The sequence below is a fragment of the Puma concolor genome, chromosome D2 (genome assembly GCF_028749965.1).
Source record: "Puma concolor isolate L17-30 chromosome D2, mPumCon1.1.hap2, whole genome shotgun sequence".
NCBI lineage: Eukaryota > Metazoa > Chordata > Mammalia > Carnivora > Felidae > Puma > Puma concolor.
This window is the reverse complement of record NC_141677.1, coordinates 79,088,980-79,108,787: the sequence shown is the minus strand read 5'-3', so window position 1 is coordinate 79,108,787 and position 19,808 is coordinate 79,088,980. Positions and strand designations below refer to the sequence as shown.

The window sequence follows — 19,808 nt, the reverse complement described above, 5'->3', positions numbered from 1 at the left end:
TAACGAGCACTTTGCATTTTGTGTCCCACCCACAAACGAGGGGTCTCACCATTTAGAAGTTAATGAGATCAGTGGTGTGTAATTTGGAAATGAAGCACTCCTCCATACGTCTGATTGATCCAGAAGCACAGAACACAGCCCCCCACCCCCAACACACCGGTAATGACACAAATAAAACCACTTCCTTGTCCCCGCCTCTGACAGGAGCTGCCAGCTTAGAGGGAGTGTGTGGCTTCCCTTCAGGTAGACTGAGGGACAAGATGATAGATGCACTCAACTTGGGCACCTTGAAAACCTGTGAGTCTTATCAGACAACCACCGGGAGCAAATTCCCACCGCGCGTGGGACACACGGCTCCCCCGCCTCCCTCCTCTAATAAAAGCCCTGCTTGGGTTATTTAGCATAAGCTAAGCACCAGCAATTTCTTTGATTATCCATCTGAAGCAATTTTTAAAACCAGATTAAAGCCGCTTGTCAGAAGCAGATTTGCCCAAGGGCAGGAAAAATTCTGAGAACCGATCTGTGAGGGCTCTTCAGTAACTGAAGGTTACATAATGTCCTTTTATGCTTCAAGATTGTATCAGCATGTGTGGGACGGCCATCCAGCTCAGAATCCAAAGGCCGGCTCTTGAGGGCTGGGCAGCGTAGACCTCTCAATGGAAGCTTTGCAGCCCGAAGGGGGCGCTGCCGTTGAGTGGAAGTTGCAGGATGAGGCCCGATGCAGGCCCCTTGGTGCAGACCAGAGGCCCCCAGCACAACAAACGGAGTAGCGTGGGCTAAGAGGTGATTTCCTGCAGCAAAATTCGGAGCAGACTACAGAGGTGCAGAAAAGGCCGTCCCCACTACCCTGGCTGGAGACAATCACATCCAGATGGGCTCCTAAAGACACAGTTCTGAGGACATACGCTTGAACCACCCAGGAATGTTCAGAGAAGGAGGCCGTTTGAGGAAAAACAAGCGTGGCCCCTGAACTACCAGGGTTGAAGGGAACCAGCAAAACCATAAAGCATCACTGTCACGATGGAGAGGTGGCCACATACTGAGCATTTATCAAGGCCAGGCCCACGCTAAGCCCTTTTCAGTTACAACTGTGTTTAATGCACTCAGTAGCCCCGCAGAATGGATAGCCCTTACTGCCCACATGTAGAAATATTCCCAGAGAGGTTTAAGACTGGACTCAGGGTCTCGGAGCTCCTGATGCGAAGCAAGATCAAGCACCGCACCGCCTGGCTCCAGGGCCCTGACACCTCCCGCTTCCCTGTGCTTGCTGGCCTCACCTCTTCTGCACGGGCACTGCTTCTCCCATTCACTCTGGCTGCATTATTCTGTCTTCCGGTCTGCAGCCAGAGCGATGGCTTAGAAATAAAAGCCTGATCCCATCAGCCTCGTGGGAAGACTCTCCGATGGCTTCATTTTGCAATCAGCTGTGGCCCCAGCCTGCCTTTCCTGTCTCATCCCACTCGGAGCTCCCCATCCGTGCATCTGCCTGGAGCCCAGAGCCCAGAGCCCTCCTACTCTTCCCCAGCAGGTCTCAGTTCCACTCATCACTTGTCAACAAAGCCTTCCTGACCTCTGGGATCAGATCTTCTTTCACAGGCCCACCTAGTGATGGCTGTAGTCACAGTTGCCACAACATGGATTGATGACCATTCCCTCCACCGGAGGATAATGAAGACTGAGTCTTTTCTCTTTTCAATATTCTATCCTCAGTATGTAGGGTATAGCAAACATTGAATATATGAATGTATGAGTAGATGGATGGGTGATTGGATGAATGCTTGGGCGGATGGATCGTTGGGTGGATAGATGGTTGGGTAGATGGATGGGTGATTGGTAGATGGACGGTTGGATGGATGGATGGATAAATGAATGATTGGTGGATGGATGGTTGGTGGATGGATGATTGGGTAGGTGGATGGTTGGGTAAACGGATGGGTGAGTGAATGGATGGTTGAGTGGATGGACAGCTGGGTAGGTGGATGGGTGGATGGGCAGATACAAATAAACCCAAAACAAGGATTCCAAATATACAGAAATGCTCCCAAATCACAGTTGTTTGACTTGAACGTTAGGAATGCTCTTTTCTTCCAGGCAACCCTAGCATTCTAGTAACCTGTTTAGTCCAAACACTTCATTTTACAGATGAGGGAAATGAGGCTCAGAAAAGGCAACACACTTTTGTTTAAATGCTTCTTCCAAAGAAGTGAGGTTAAGGCCCTACGCGCACTGGTGGGTCTGATGAACTAGGGGGTGTGCTGCAAGAAATTTGTTACTAATTATAAAGTACAGAAGTCTGTGAATGATTTGTTATTTTCATAAATTAGTGCAATTTCCCCACATCACATCATCACTGTTACTCACTGCATTCCAATGTTCTTTCTAGAAAAGAAAAGCAAGGAGTAAAGAGAGATCCTGTGAGTTCAACTGCAGCCCCTGGGAACCACCAATCCTAATGCACTATCCCCAGTCGTGGCAGCTGGGGTGGTGATGAGGGGGCCCGGGGCCGGGGGCGGTCCTTGGCTGTGTGCGTTCCTGCCTCGGCCCACCAATTTGGTGTTTTTCTGACACAGCTGAGCTCTCAGAGAAGTATGACACTTCTGCCCTATTGTCCCTTAGCGTAATCTCTCGGGAGGAGGTGAGACTCCTCTGCTTGGTGACTTGGAGAAAGCGGCCCCCATAGGTACCCTTCTCCTCCCCCAGCTGCCTGCCATGTGACAACCTCTCTGGGGCTGGCCCTCCCCAGCCTTTGTGGCCCCCTGCACTTGTACACAGCCTGGCACTGGGTGTGGAGGGTTAGTTCAGGGGGCAGTATTGGGAGCAGCCATTCTGACTTGCTTCCCTGATCCCCCTCCTCCATGGTAAGACCCCCTTACTCTCCGGAACAGTGCGGACACTCTCACCGGGCTCTGTGTTAGGAACCCCCCCTCCGCCTCCCTCCGTGGAGGGGCCCCTCCCTGGGATGCATATGCTCCCTTTTCTATTCTCCTAAAGCCTGTGTGCAGACTCTCTCTCAGCACCTACACGCTGTCCTATTTGTTTGCTCACTTACTTTCCTGCTGGGTATGACCTCCTGGAGGCTAAAGGGAATTCACCTCATTTGTTTTTATATCTCGGTCTAGCACCCGTACGTACTCTGCCGAATGAATCGTGGAATGATGGAATGAGTCTATAAATGAGGAATAATTTTGTTTACTGACATAAAAACCTGCTTACTTGAGTTAAGTCCCATACTGTGAGATGGATCCCTATTCCAGGGAGTTTGGGAAAGGATTTCTGTTCTAAGTGATTTGTGCAGAGGAAAGAATTCTCAGGTTAATAAAGAGAGGGAAATTGTCAAGTCCCAACAGCTAAACATGGCTGGAACATGGCTGAGTCAGTTAAGCATCTGACTCTTGATTTTGGCGCAGGTCATGATCTCACATGTTCATGAGTTTGAGCCTTGCATCAGGCTCTGCACTGGCAGCATGGAGCCTGCTTGGGCTTCTCTCTCTCTCTCTCTCTCTCTCTCTCTCCTTCTCTCTCTGCCCCTTCACTGCTCATGCAAGCACTCTCTCTCTTTCTCAAAATAAGTAAACTTCAAAAAACAAACAAACAAAAAAACAATTAAACATGGTATTTCATGGAGAAAGCCACCCCCTCAGAAAACTCTTTGCGATTCCAGCAGATTAAGTCCAATCTACACACACGATCTTAACTTGTCCAAACAGTGCTTCCTGCACTGAGGCCTAGGAGCCCACTGACCTTAGCAGCCTTGTCAGACTCAGCTTTGTATTTTTAATCCAGTTTTAACTCTTTCTTATGCTCATTCTGTGATAGAAAAAACAAAGACCACAATGCTTGAGCAGCCCATGCAATAGGCGGAAGGAAAATATTGTTAGGTTCTAAAGAGTCATGGGGGAGAAGGATGTGTGTGTGAGAGGGTGTTTTCCTTACTATTTCATCGGCACTCTGCCACATGAACTGTTACCTGACTTCAAGGTCATGGTCGGTGTCAGTCTGCTTGTGGGAATCCATCATTCGGCATAGCATAGGGAGGAAACCCGGCAACTGAATTCCAAGGAAAATTCAAAAATGATCTTCTAACCAATTTTTTCAGCATCTTTCTCGTAGCGTCCAAAAGACAGCGGAATGACCCAATTTTGTGCTTCCCAGACTGATTGCTGGAAGGGCTGACGGATTGTTGCACACACGAGCTCACCATCGCTGGCACAAACCCATGTCTCTGTGTGTCACTCACATCTATTGTTGTCCTTCCAATGCATCTAGATAAGTCATGATCAGACCCCAATTCACTGAAATGCGTTTCTGACATAATAATTAGTTCTGATTGTTCAGACATTTCCTAATGTTCAAATACCAAAAATAAAACTACTATCCCATTAGAGAGGATATCTTTTTTATTCATAATAGAGAAAGGTCTTTGAGACTTTAATAAGCCCAAATCAAGGAATTTGGTGGAATATTTGGTAGGAATATTTTCTTAATTTTAATTTAAATCCTACTAATTATCCACGGGAAAATGCAAGCAACTGTTTTGTTTGTGTGCTTGGATCATGGGGGTATTTTTATTTTTATTTATTTATTTTTTTGTGGGGGGCAGGAAGGCGGCCAGGGTGTTTATTTTGTTTTGACATCAAGAAACAACAAATAGCGGTAAACATATTTTTGCTAACATTCCTTCTTGATAAGACTTCTAACGTGTATTAAAATCATTTTCCTGCCTTTGTCAACACAAGAAAAGTACAAAGCATTGGAATCTTCCCTTGATGATTGAAAAATCTTTCAGAGAATTTGGGGCATTCCCTGAACAAAAGATGTTATCAATGTCACCATGTGAGGCTGAACCCATGTGTACTGAGCTAAAAACTGTGAAGAAGGGTTTTTTTTCTAGAACATGTCCCAGTCACCAGCCTATTTTGTTGAGATTTTCCTCTCTATAATTCCACCAGCCTAAATGTGTGTGGGGTGGGGGGAGTTGATGAGTCAACATCACCAGAGGCCAAGCCAGTTCCATGTTGAAGACATAAAAACCATCCCAGGCTCCTTCCCAACATTAACACAGCTGCGGTGATGATTTGGGAAGATTAACTCCTCTCAAGGTTGGCATTTGAGGCCACAAACAGAAAAGAGATTACAAGTGTATGCAAAATAAGCTGCTCCTGAAAAGGAAAGAAAAACAACTCTTGCCCATGGTATCCTCTCTCTTATTATTCCTTTTCTTCTGGAAACATCTCCCTACCACTCCCAAAATAAATGCCAGGTGTTTTGCTGCACTTCCATTTAAAACTAGAGAAAGAAACTTGATACAGTGACTTTTTGGTCTTTTCAGAGAGCTTGGGTTGGAAAGTGTCATATACAGAATTATTAACAACAACGGGCGGTTGGACTAATGGGGGTTTGGCCGCTAGAAGAGACATGGGCGACAGAGGCCTGTGATCCCCAGAGATGGAAAGCAACAGAGTAAGTGCTCCTCTTACCCCAGCTAAGTCCTGAAGGATGTGGCCCAGGGAGTCCATCAGTCTCTTGGGCTTGATGAGATGGAGCTGGGCATCTGAGTGCCAGAGAAAAGAAACTTGGACAAAGAGAGAACTCTGGGGATATCCAAGTGCTGATTGGCATGTATATGTATATGAACCTGACACTAGGTTCAGACCATCAGGAAGGTTTATGGGGAAGAATCCTTAAAGCTAACACAGGGCTGGGAAAAGCTCCTGTTCCCACCAGCCACAGTGGAAAACCCCATAATTCATGGGACGTCTGTTAAAGCACGAAGAAGTGTCTTGCCTCAGTGGTGGAAAAAATGAATCCTGGGCTAAACACTGCTCTGATCCCATCTAATGAAGCCCTAAAAGGATTAGGGCGTTCCAAATAACTTAACTGCATCCCAGAGCAAAGTTCAGGAATATTTATAAGAATACAAAAATATCCAGAATCCAAAAGCATAAGGCCCCACAGTATCTGGAATTCAAAGAAGCAGGAAAATATGACCCACAATGAAAATAAAACTCAGTTAATCAAAACCAACCCAGAAATTATGCAGATGATAGAATTAGTACACAAGGACTTAAAAAAAAAATTTTTTTTTAAGTTTATTTATTTTGAGAGAGAGAAAGAAAATATGAGTCAGGAAGGGGCAGATAGAGGGGGAGAGAGAGAGAATCCCAAGCAGGCTCCACACTGTCATCACGGAGCCTGAAGCGGGGCTCGAACCCTGGAACCATGAGATCATGACCTGAGCTGAAGTCGGATGATGAACCGAGACACCCAGGTGCCCCCCTCTTTAAAAAATTTTTTTCTAAGTCTACTTACACAAGGACTTTTTAAAAAGTATTATAACTGTGTTCCATATGGTCAGGAGGCTAGAGGGAAGATTGAGCATGTTAAGTACAGATGTGGAAGACATAAAAAAGATCCCAATTAGGGGCACCTGACTGGCTCAGTCAGTGGAGCATGTGACTCTTGATATTGGGGTTGTGAGTTTGAGCCCCATGTTGGATGTAGGGATTACTTAAAACTAAAATCTTAAAAAAAAAATCCCAATCAAGTGTGTCAAGAAGAAAACTCTAATATCTAAAATGAAAAACATAGTGGGTGGGATTAGTAACAGATTAGTCCTTACAGAGAAAAAGATTAGTGAACTCGAAGACAGAGCAGTAGAAAGACTCCAAAATGAAACACACAGAGAAAAAGACAAGAATTTTTAAAAACAGAGCATCAGTGAGTTGTGAGACAATTCAAGCAGCCAAACATGTATGTAATTAGAGTCCCCAAAGGAGGGAGGGAGATTTTTAAAAACTATTTGAAGAAATAATGACTGCAAAACTTACCAAAAATGATGTAAACTATAAACCCGTAGATATAAGAATCTAACTCTCAGCACAAGAAACAAGAAGGAACTTACACCAAAGTATATCATAACCAAATTGCTTAAAACCAGTAAAAACATAACAAAACATTAAGAGCAGCCAGAGAAGGAAAGACAGAAGAACAAAAGAAAGGATGGCAGGAGTTTTTGTTGGAAACCACGCACGCTAGAGTGCAGGGGGGCAATCAATTTCAGGTAGTAAAAGAGAAAAGAACTGTCGATCAAGAACTCTTTGCCTAGCAAAAACAGCTTCCTAAAACATGGGTGAAAAGAAGGTTTTTTTTCAGACATTTAAAAGCCAAGAGAATTAAGTACCAGCAGACCTATCTTTCAAAAACTGTTGAAGGAAGTCCCACAAACCAAAAGAAAACAATACCAGATGGCCATCGGTACCTACACAAAAGAATAAGTAACAGCAGGAATGGTGACTCTGCAGGCAAATATAAGTTCTTTTTTCCTCATTATTTAAATCTCCTTTAAGAGATAGTTGGCTATGTCAAGCAAAAATAACATGTCATGGGATTTGAAACATACACAGAAATAAAATACATGACAACAAAACACAAAGGCCCGAAGGGGAGAAATAAAAATATATTGTTGTAAGACTCTACTAAATGTACATGAAATGGTGTAATAACACTTGAAATGCATCACATCAAAGATGTATAGTATAGATCCTAAAGCAATCACCTACATAACACAAATAGTTATGGCTAATAAGTTAAAAGGGAAATAAAATAGAATCATTAAAATAATGACTTTTTTTCAAAAGAAGCCAAAAAGTAGGGTAAAAGGCACAGAAAAGAGATGGAGAAAAACAAATAAGACTGTAGATTTAAACCAACCATATCGATAATCACATTAAATGTAAATGTAATAAACACTTCTGTTAAAAGGTAGTAATATTCAGAGTGGATGGCAAAAGAAAGACCCAACTATATGCTGTCTACAGAAAAAGCATTTCAAACTTTGCTTAAAAATACAAATAGATTAAAAGTAAGAGAATGAAAGGCAGGGGGAAACTATACTGTGAAAATGTTAATGAAAAGAAAGCTGCTGTGTCTGTATTATATCAGACAAAACAGATTTTGGAGCAAGGAATATTACCAGGCATAAGGAAGATCATCCTAATGATAAAAGGTTCAATTCATCAATAGGACATAAACATTCTAAAAGTCTATTTAATAACAGGGGCGACTAGGTAGCTCACTCCATTAAGCATCTGACTCTTGATTTTGGTTCAGGTCATGATCTCATGGTTTGTGAGATCAAGCCCCATGATGGGCTCTGTGCTGAAAGCATGTGGAGCCTGCTTGGGATTCTCTCTCTCCCTCTCTTTCCACTCTCCCACCACATTCTCTTTCTCTCAAAATAAATAAATAAACATTTTTTAAGTTTATTTAATAATAGAGCTTCAAAATACACAAAGCAAAACCTGATCAAAAAAAAAAAAAAAAAAAAAAGAAAGAAATGGCCAAATCCCCGGTTATAAAGTGATAGTTCCATACCCCTTTCTCAATAATTGATTGAACAAGGGACGCCTGGGTGGCTCAGTCAGTTAAGCGTCCTTAGCTCAGGTCATGATCTCACTGCTCGTGGGTTCGAGCCCTGCGTCGGGCTCTGTGCTGACAGCTCGGAGCCTGGAGCCTGCCTCAGATTCTGTCTCTCTCTGCTCCTTTCCTGCTTGTGCTCTCTCATTCTCTTTCTCTCAAATATAAAATAAAACATAAAAAAAAATAAAAAAAAATAATTGATTAAACAAGTAGATAGAAAATCAGCACAGATATAAAAGACTGGAGCAACACTATCAACCAACTTGACCCAATTGCTAAACACTACCCATTAGTGGCAGAATTATATTCTTTTCAAGTACAAATGGTACATTTAGAAAATAGACTATATTCTACCCATTTTAAAAAGTCTCAATAAATTTAAAAAGACTCAAATTATCCAAAGCATATCATCTGGCTACAGTGGAATTAAATTATAAATTAATAACAGAAAGATATCTGGAAAGTACCCAACTATTTGGATATTAAATAATACACTTCTAATAGCCCATGAGTCAAGGAAGAAATTAAAAGGAAAATTAGAAAGTATTTGAACCAATACTTGAACCAAATGAAAATTAGAACACACATGGGGCACCTGTGTGGCTCAGCTGGTTAAGCATCTGACTCTTGGTTTCAGCTCAGGTCATGATCTCACAGTCGTGAGATTGAGTCCCACGTCAGGCTCTGCACTCTCAGCATAGAGCCTGCTTGGGATTCTCTCTGCCCCTCTCTTTCTGCCCCTCCTTATGCTTTCTCTCTCTCTCTCTCAAAATAAATAAACTTGAAAAAAACATATATATATGATTAGAGTTAGGGTTAGGGTTATATATATATGGATATATATTGGATATATAAATATATATACATATACCTGAATGATATTGTGTTATGGATTTGCCAAACCCATAGACTGTACAGAGCAGAGCTTGATATAGACTGTAGATCTTAGTTAATAATGTATCAATATTGGTTCATTAGCTGTAACAAATATACCACACTAATGTAAAATGTTAATAATAAGGCAAACTGGGGCGCCTGGGTGGCGCAGTCGGTTAAGCGTCCGACTTCAGCCAGGTCACGATCTCGCGGTCCGTGAGTTCGAGCCCCGCGTCGGGCTCTGGGCTGATGGCTCAGAGCCTGGAGCCTGTTTCCGATTCTGTGTCTCCGTCTCTCTCTGCCCCTCCCCCGTTCATGCTCTGTCTCTCTCTGTCCCAAAAATAAATAAACGTTGAAAAAAAAAATTAAAAAAAAAAAATAAATAAGGCAAACTGTATAGGAGGAAGGGGGGTATATAAGAATTCTCTGTAGGGCTCGGGGCGCCTGGGTGGCGCAGTCGGTTAAGCGTCCGACTTCAGCCAGGTCACGATCTCGCAGTCCGTGAGTTCGAGCCCCGCGTCGGGCTCTGGGCTGATGGCTCGGAGCCTGGAGCCTGTTTCCGATTCTGTGTCTCCCTCTCTCTCTGCCCCTCCCCTGTTCATGCTCTGTCTCTCTCTGTCCCAAAAATAAATAAACGTTGAAAAAAAAAATTAAAAAAAAAAAAAAAAGAATTCTCTGTAGGGCTCAATTTTTCTGTAAACCTGAAACTGCTCTAAAACATAGTCTATTAATTATTTAAGTATGTAGCATATAAATACCTGTATTAGTATATTGTTTAAATATTTAAGTATATTATGCATAATATATGTATGTGTATGTTGTGTTAATATGTATGTTAACATATTTTAAAATATTTAAAAATTATATGTGTGTGTCAATATATTATTTAAATATATTACATAAATATTATTGTTTAAATATATTACATAATTATTGTTTAAATAGATTACATAAATATTTATATCAATAAATATATTGTTTGAAGATATTTAAATACATGAAAATATGTACGCACATACACACACAGCCACCACAATCAGTAAAGAATGAGGAAAATGTGAAAAGCTTGAGGGAAGCACTAATATTTTAAGAGCAATTGTCTATAGATGGTAAGTGCATTGGTGATTTTTTTTCCCCCTCACTTGTCACTTTTCTCTATTTTCCAAATTGTTGCAATGCATGGGAGATGATCTCAGGATGGAAAAATACTCCTCCTCTCCTCTTTTTAAATGCCCTGTTGAAACCAGATGAGCAGAAAGCAGACACACACCTAATTCAGCGCGTGACCTTCTTTCTCAGCCTGTATCTCAAGTCGGGAGCTCACTCCCCGCCCGCCCCCCCTCCTCTCTGTGTTTACTTCCTGCCAGAGATAAATAATGAGTCAGAAGCAGGACTGGGGACTGGCAGGGCGGAGGCTGCCCCCGGCTCCGCCTGACACACCCAGCCTTGGCAGGAGCTTGGGAGTAGATCTGGGACTTTGCAGAAGTTTGTTTGCAAGGAGGAGATTACTACTGCCTAGGAAACACGGGGCTCGGTCATGAAGAGCTGGCCCAGCCCCTGCTCATCAAACAGATCTTTTTCATTTTTCTTTTTTCTGGGTCTGCGAATGGACCTTGTTTATAGGGAAATTAAATTGAAGGACAGACCCGGGTTTCCTTCTAATTATGGAGACCACAACACAAATGTTTTCAGACCCCCCGGGAGAGCTCAGCAATAATGGGTCTGAGCCCTGGCTTCCAGAGACACCAGACCGAGCTGGACTGTGGTCCCCACTACGCCACATTTTGTCTGTGTGGGGACGAGTTTCTTAACCTCTCTGAGCCTCGATTTCCTCGTGGCCTTCCGGTCATCTGCGTGTGTCCATTCTGAGCGGTGGGTGAGGTGTGTGTTTGGGCCCTGGGTCCCCTGCCCTGCATGCAGGTGACTCAGTGGCAAGGCACAAGGGGACATTCTGGCCTGTCATTTCAAGTCCACCCTTTCATGTTTCAAACCATTTTTCTACCCTTCCCTAAGCTGCTGCTACCCAAACACCAAGAATTTTTGTTCTAAGTAAGTCTATATTTGAAAAAGTCAAGGGGTTGAGCTTAATGAATCTGCCACATCTTCTATTTCCCAGACTTAAAGAAGGTCTGGAGTTCTCTATTGAAGAGCCTAGTAAGTCTGGGGGTGTCTGTGTGGCTCAGTCAGTTAAGCATCTGACTTCGGCTCAGGTCACGATCTCACGGTTTGTGAGTTCGAGCCCCGCGTCGGGCTCTGTGCTGACAGCTCAGAGCCTGGATCCTGCTTTGGATTCTGTGTCTCCCTGTCTCTCTGCCCCTGTCCAGTTTGCACTCTCTCTCTCTCAAAAATAAACATTAAAAAGGATATTTTTTTTAAAGAGCCCAGTAAGTCCAGTCTTTCCTAAAGTCTGTTTCCTATAGATCCATAATAATTACAGCGTTCCCTCTGCCTGGAACCATCTTCTTTCCCCACAAATCCCTATTTCTATTTGGTTTCAAACACCCAGCAGCAAGGGTGCTCCCTGTGGAGGACTCTCTCCCTTCCCTCAGCAGAGCCGGGCCCTCTCTCCCACCCCGGTGCTCCCACAGAGCCTGCCTGTAGCATTTAGCTCTTCTAGAACGCTTTGTTTACATGCCTCTCTCTACAACTGGACCAATACGTCCCGTTGGTCTCTTCTGCCTCTGGCCTCCAGCTCAGAGCTCGGCCTGTGGTGAGCTGTGGACCCATGTTCGCTAAATGGAATACGGAATCTGCTCCCCATCCCCCCCCAAAAAGGATGAGGTCTGTGCAGGTGTTTAAGGGGCTGGGTGTACAGCAGGAAGTGGGCTATCCCTGAAGTACCAAAGAGAGCCCTGCTTTTCTCCCAAAGATGGAGGTCTATCCTGGGTGGCCCCGTGAGATGGGGACTGTGACAGCTCACTTTTTGGCCAGCTTCACCCAATACTGGACACTGGGTCTGCGACTGGAACTCGGCGAATATACCCGATTGGCCACTTTTTCACTTCTCAGCAAAGGGTGCTCATCGCCCAATTGCTGAAGCCAAAGTTAAAGGAATCTTCCTTGACTCTTCCCTCCCTCCTTCCAAATCCACTCCATCAACAGGTCCTGTCTCTCAGCTCCCGAATACCCAAAATATCAGAGCTGTGTCTGTTTCTCCATTTTCACCGTAATCACCTCAGTCCCGCTGTGCTCAGGATCCTCCCCAGAGGGGTGAACATTGACTCTCGGGAGGGGAAAACATCTTAGATATTACAGTGCAATTACAAGGTCATAGCTGGTCCAGTACAGAATCCAAAGACCACAATACATATACAATGTGCCTAATGGAGAGTTCTTGGGGAGAAGGCAATTAGGAACAAACTGTCTAGGAAGGTTCCTGTAGCAGGACAGAGGGAGATAATGAAACCATGACTGTGATCCCTGCCTCCTTCGAGGCACGCTGGATCCTGCCAGGGTCCTGAGTATTTCGGAACTCCCCTGCTCATGCTTCCTTCTCTGACCTCCCGGCCTCCAGTCTGGCCCCCTTGCATTCTCCACACAGCAGTCAGAGAGGTTCTATTAAAACATAAATCAGGGGCGCCTGAGTGGCTCAGTTGGTTAAGCGTCTGAGTCTTGATCTCAGCCCAGGTCATGATCTCACAGTTTGTGGGGTCCAGCCCAGAGTCAGGCTCTGCATTGACAACACAGAGCCTACTTGGGATTCTCTCTCTCTCTCTCTCTCTCTCTCTTCCCCTTCCCTGCTTCTGCTTTCTCCCTCTAAGTAAATAAATAAATCAATTAAAAAATAAAATAAAATTAAAAATAAATAAATAAATAAAATCCATTAAAAAATAAATAAATAAAAATAAATAAATAAATCCGTTCATGTCACCTAAATCTAGATCTCTTACCATGGCCTTCGGGCCCTAGTCTGGCCAATCTGGACCCTGTCCTCCTCCCCACCTCTTCCTACCTCATCAGCCTCCTTCTGTTTCTCTAACAAACCAAATTCATTCGCCCCTTACGTCCTTTCCACTGCCTGTCCCTTGACCTGGATCTTCCTCTGCCTGCCTTTTTTTTTTTTTTTAAGTTTATTTATTTTTGAGAGAGAGAGAGAGAGAGCACGTGCATGTGTGAGTGATTGGGGGAGAGGCAGAGAGAGAGGAGGAGAGAGGGAATCCCAAGCAAGTTCCTCACTGTCATCGCAGAGCCTTACACATCAGGCTCAGTCCTACGAACCGTGAGATCGTGACCTTAGTCAAAATCAAAGAGTCAGACACTTAACTGACTGAGCCATCCAGGTGCCCCCCACGCCTGGTCTCCTTTTTGCCATTCCAGACTCAGTTCATACATCACCTCCTTCTCTGAGCATCTAATCCCGAGTATCAAACTGTAGGGTTCTCAACGTCAGGTGCATCAAACCTTGGGGTGCATCAGAATCACCTGGAGGCCTTGTTAAACACAGATCCCTGGGGCCCACCTCTAGCGTTGATTCAGAGAGTCTGACCTAAGACTGAATTTCTGTCAGGTTTGCAGGGGATGTTGAGCCTGCCAATCTGGACTTCACTTTGAGAACCACGACTGAATCTGAACTAGCCACTCCCTGTCTGTGGCTGTTGACCCCAGCGCCCCATTTGGTGCCTTTTAGAGCCCTGATATTACCTGATAGTGTCTGTCTTCCTTTTGTTTCCTTGTTTAATGTCCGACTTCCTCACTACAACCTACTTACCCAGTGGGGCAGAGAGACTCCAGGGCTCTGGCTGACAGCTGTGGTCCCACCACCTAGCACAGCATCGGGCCCAGAACGGTGGCCCAGTAGATATTTGTGGGAGGAAAAAAATAGAAGAGGGGAGAGGGCAGAGGCTTAATGTACACGAATTATCCCCAAATTCTGTGCCGTAACTTGAAAGTTTACAGAAGCACAAGCAAGTTGGTATTGTTATTGGCCTGAGGGTAGCACCTTGGGCCGTGTGCTAAGACTTTGTCATAAAGATCACATGGGTGTCTTATTAAAAACAGATTGTTGGGCCTCACCCCAAATCTACTGTATCAGACTCTTCATGGGAGAGGTCAGGAAATGGAGTATTTTTAATACTTATAAGTTGGACCTGGCAATAGATGAGTATTTCAGAAATCCCCCCACTCATGAGAATCACCTAGGATGTTTATTAAACACAGATTCCTGGGGCATGTGGGTGGTTCAGTCGGTTAAGCGTCTGGCTTCAGCTCAGGTCATGATCTCGTGGTTCGTGAGCTTGAGCCCCACATTGGGCTCTGTGCTGACCATGTGGAACCTGCTTGGGATTCTCCCTCTCTCTCTCTCTCTCTCTCTCTCTCTGCCCCTCCCCTACTGGCACTCCTTCTCTCTCTCTCAAAATAAATGAATAAACTTAAAAAAAACAACAACAACTAGGGGTGCCTGGGTGGCTCAGTCAGTTAAGCGTCCAACTTTGGCTCAGGTCATGATCTTGTGGTTTGTGAGTTTGAGCCCCGCATTGGGCTCTGTGCTGACTATGCAGAACCTGCTTGGGATTCTCTCTCTCTCTCTCTCTCTCTCTGCCCCTCCCCTACTTGTGCTCTTATCTCTCTCAAAAGAAATAAATAAGCTTAAACACACACACACACACACACACACACACACACACACACCCCAAAAAACCCACAGAGTCCTAAGTTCCACATGTAGCGATTTGATTCAGAAGGACTAGGGTGGCTCTAGGAATTTATATATTTTACAAACACCCAGGTAAACCTTATGATCTGGGGAGACTGGGAAATACCACCCTAGATGATTTCATTTACTATCCTTCACCCCCACCCTGACCTTGTCCTATGCTCTTAGGTACAGTTTAAAAGTCATGAAAATAAGAGCAGTGGAATGAACTACCCCACCTGAGACTAACGTGTGAACCACCATGAGGATATTACAGAATTGGGGGCCACAATGCTCCATCAAACTATCACCCCTCCCCACACCAGGGGCCAGCTTAAATAAAAGCCAAGGTTCCCAGGACACTCCTATGGTCTTTCTTTCAATGTGTCCAGAATTGTTCATAATTTCCCTATAGTAGGTATCCCTTTAGACATCCTTGGCTCTGATGGTGGGTCCTTCTTTTGGGTTCTTGTTCCAGAACCTTAGCAGGTTCCAGAAACCTTCTTTGTCTCCATTTCCTCTGCCCACACCCAGGCAGTCACCAGGTTCTGTGGGTTCTGCCTTGGGATGGTTTCCTGGGGACCATTCCGCTGCTACAGGGACCTCCCTTATGTCCTTCCAGCCTCCCCCTCCAGCGCACCAGTCCAAGCCCCTAAATTCATCCTCTGAACTCTGTCCTCACATGCATAAATCTTTATTTAAATATAAACAAACAAGCAAACAAGCCACAAAGCCCTCCTCCAGCTTCCTGTTACTTGCAGGATAAGATCTCAACCCCTCACCTGACCTCCATATTCTCCTCCATCTGACCTCACTCCTTCTGCCTTGTTTTTAGTGAACACTCACCCCCCTCCGTCAGGGCTCACGTCCTACTCAGCCACAAAGAGACCCAATTCAGGAATTCTGCCCCACCTGGGATGGCCTCTAGAGCTGTCCCCTTTAGTTCACCCCCCACCCCTGCCAGGAGACTCTCCTTGTCCACCCCAGCCCTCAGAGAAGCCTTCTTCTCCTGAACCCCAACAGCACTGAGCCTATGGCATCACACAGCTCCAGGGAATAATGCAGTGGTTCTCATGTGTGGACCTTGGACCAACCAGCAGCATCAGCATCAGCATCAGCATCACTTGGGAACCGGTTAGAAACGCTCATCCTTAGGCCTTGGGCCACACCTACTGAATCAGAATCTCTGGAAAAGAAACCCAGCAATCTATGTTTTAACCAGCCCGGCAGGGTGATCCTGAGGCCTGCTCACGTTTGAGAACCAGTGGATAATGGTTAAGACTCCTGGCTATTGAGGGGCGCCTGGGTGGCTCAGTCAGTTAAGGGTCCAAGTTCAGCTCAGGTCACGATCTCGGGGTCTGTGAGTTCGAGACCCTCGTCGGGCTGTCAGGCTCTGTGCTGACAGCTCGGAGCCTGGAGCCTGCTTGGGATTCTGTGTCTCCCTCTCTCTCTCTCTCTGCCCCTCCCCCACTCACACTCTGTCTCTCAAAAATAAATAAACATTAAAAAATATATATATTTTTTAAAGACTCTAGGCTGTTGAGTTTCTAGCCCCTCTTCTTCAGTGACAAAGGTGCCAGAAACTCACTTAGGACTCGCTTAGGGCCTCTGCCTGAGAAACGCCAGTCAGCTCTGAACTACTCCCTGTGACCCTCCTTGGAAGTGTGAGCAGGTAGGATGCGAGAGGACAGGAAACAGCTACTACTCAGCAGTTTTTCCTGCAAAACAGTCATTTCCTCTGGTGCAACCTAATAGCTCTACTCTCTGGGGAGAAGTTGTATGGTAAGATTCATTGTGTTTTGAGTGTTTAAAAAGAAAGGGCTGTCATCCCTGGCTGGTGGTACCCAAGGAGCGAAAGGAAGGCTCGTGAGACGGTGGGCGGTGGACCCCGAACTGGGCGCAGGTACCCAGGGCAGCCATGCTCGAGGGTGGACGTTGCTGAGCAGTAAGAGGGGCACCCCGGCTTTGTCCTAGGAGCGCGGGCTCATCCTCCCTCAGGAGGCAGGGACTTGGGCAGCGATGGGCACAAGGGAGGTGCCTCCCAGCCTCTGCAGGGCTCTGAGCAAAGCGGGGCGAAGTTGCAACAGCGACACCACGTGGCGATGGGAACGCAAGGCGGATGAATTGACGTGACTCAGTCGGATGAAAAACTTTACCCCTTCGGGGATGTAGGAGCCCCATCCTTGTGTCATTCAGAGGGAGGAAAACGCTTAAGGCAGAAACAATGGACTTTCTACTACTAAATCGTAGATGACATAGGGCTCCAAGCCTCAGTTTCCCCATCTGTAGAGTGGAGAGAACGCTGTGTGGAGGGACGTTAGGCAATATTAACATATGCCTTTCCCCCTACATTCTTCCCTTGTCTCCAGGTCCAGTGGGAACCACTGCAAGCCTTTCTGTGTTTTCTCTCTGGAGTTTTTCCAATGAGAAAACACAGTATGAGGCCAATGGTTTCTTCGGTCTTTTGTAAAAACCTATCATCTCGCCTGTGAAGAGAAAATGCCGATTGTCCAACGTGGCAAAGGGAGAGATAAATGCATTGGAGCAAAACAAGAGAGCAGAGGAAAGTCTTAGAAAGTGAGGAATGTCTGAGAGTCCTTCCCTGCTCCCTGACTGTGTCCTCCCGGCCTCACCAAAGACTCCCCAGTGCCAAGAGCATCATGTAAGCAGTGCACTCCTAGGGCCTGAGGGACAGCGTGGCCTGGATCACGGGCACGGTGGCGAGGGGACAGACGACGGCCTCAACAGAGCAGGTGGGGAGGAGGGCCTTGCAAGGACGCCTGACGCGGGCATGCCCACCAGCCTGGCAGAGTAAGGACTCGGAATCGGAAATGAATTGATTTAAAGAAAATTAAAGTTCACTTTGTGCGCACAGAGCGTCTGGCGTGGTGTTGGGTGCCCATCCGCAAAATGAACACGAAACGCGGTTATTAGCATCGTCGTGGATGCCGAGGGCTGTGTGTGCCACCAGGCCAGTATCCACGGAGCCAGCTCTTGCCCTCTCTTCCTACAAATGGCCTGACTCCAGGAGCCCGCGCCCCTCTTGATGGTTTGTGGGTTAGTTAGTCCAGAGCCCTGCACCCCAGACATTCATGCGTTTGTGGAAGAGAATCTATGTTTCTAATTGTGAACAGGAAGTGGCTTCTTTGGGCTTGCTCTTAGAAGGCACCTCCTTTATGCTCATGACAATAAGAACAAAGGGAGAAATAATAATGGACTAAAGCTGAGGAACAAGAAACAAAAGCCTTTTGAGCTGCTGTTACTCTTCAGTGTAGCTGAGACCCAGGCCCCAGATATTTCCCAAGCCTCTCGAGAGATCCCGGGACCTCACAAAGAAGGGGAGGGGAGAGCCGGATCTTGGATCTCCGCCTACAGGGATTTCCCCTGCATAGAAGTCCAGAAAAGATGGGTCTCTCCCATTAGCTTCATGATCACCCAGAGCCAATTTACACAGGTCATCTGGTCTCATTAGAGTCAAATATTAAAATCTCCGTCCAGTTATCCTGATACAAAGTTCATGAAAACGAAATAGCCATGGGGGTCGAGGAGGCAAAGGAGGCCTCCCTTTTGCAGAAAACAGGGGTCAGAGGTGCCGTTCAAGGCATATTCTGTGATTCCCTCAGCAAAAAAGAACACTGTGCGCCACCATTTCCCTAAAGAAATCTAATGTTCAGGCCAAGAAGTTCAAAGTGGTTCGTCTGGAAACCCCATAGCCAGAGCCCTCCCCCCGAAAGTAATACCAGTCAGGCGTGGAAATTCCTGCCACCAGGGGTCGCTCTTACTCACCCACGACCCTCCATAGTTTAAGGCCTAAACTCTTTGGTAAAAAGACACCACAAAGCATTCATGACCTCAGATTTCATTGTCTACTGCCTGTGATGGGGAAGAAGGGGTGTCTACCTTTCAATTCATTTTTGTTCCTTGGAGCTCCTGTTGATTTATTTCTTCAAGACCAGTAATTCTAGCCTCCCGGAAGCTGGGCTGCGCGGAACCAGATCACGCACTGAACCCACCACTGACGATTAGTAACTGCCTCCAGGGCTCTTGTCCCCAGGCGGTTCTGGGGACTGAATGTTCACGTCTGCTGGCTCTCTGCTTGTGAACGCCCCCAAAACGGTGGGTGCCAAAGGCTGCATGGGAAGAGTCCATTGGGTTTCTTCCCATCGGCCATGGCAGGGAAATCGGGACCCACTCTGGGTCATAATAAGCAACGACTGACCCTGCACTGGCCTTGTTTCCCTGCACCAATGTGGCCTTTGCGATGCCTGGAATTCATCCACTAGCCTCCCTGGGACCGAGGGTACTGGCCACTTTAGTACTAGTTTGTGAATCCTGTCTCATCGGCCGGTGCCCTCATTGGCTACCATGCTGGAATATAGTCCCCGTCTCACCGCACATCAGACACCCTTCAGTAGCCTTGATCTTTTTAAGTTCTGATAATGACGATAAACAGCCCGGAGTCTTGCTGGAAAGGAACTATAATGGCTAGTTTCATTGGACAGAAAAACATATCGATTCTCTAACCATGCAGGTCAAGGCAATCACAAAGCAGTCTATGAGCCACTGCTCTGACCATCTCACCACTGAGGACCACGTCATGGGTTTTAGGGTAGATGTTCCAAAGCAAATGGAGCAGAGCAAATGCTAGGCAGGCAGTGAGCTTGCTACGCAGGGGGCCGGGTCAGTCCTCTGAACCTGGTTCCTACCTGTGTGAGTCCCCATGGTCACTGCTTCCGGACTTCTCCTCCAGGTTCCTTTTTATGTTCTGACCGTTCCCGGGTGGTTGCACAGACCCTGGACTCTGAGCCGACGAAGTTCTCTGTGCCAGAAGAAAGATAAATTGGAGAAGTCAAAGAGGAGTCCCTGAAGACACAAGAGCATT

At 45.9% G+C, this 19,808-nt stretch overlaps 1 protein-coding gene across 22 annotated transcripts in view; it reads right to left on the bottom strand.

Moving 5' to 3' along the window:
- TACC2 (transforming acidic coiled-coil containing protein 2) overlaps positions 1-19,808 on the bottom strand; it is a 213,667-nt gene that overhangs the window by 156,133 nt on the left and 37,726 nt on the right. For all 22 annotated transcript variants that reach the window (XM_086681051.1, XM_086681064.1, XM_086681069.1 and 19 more), the window contains one exon: positions 19,633-19,745. In XM_086681051.1, coding sequence (XP_086537177.1) covers positions 19,633-19,745 — 113 coding nt within the window. The remainder of the gene's footprint in view (positions 1-19,632; positions 19,746-19,808) is intronic.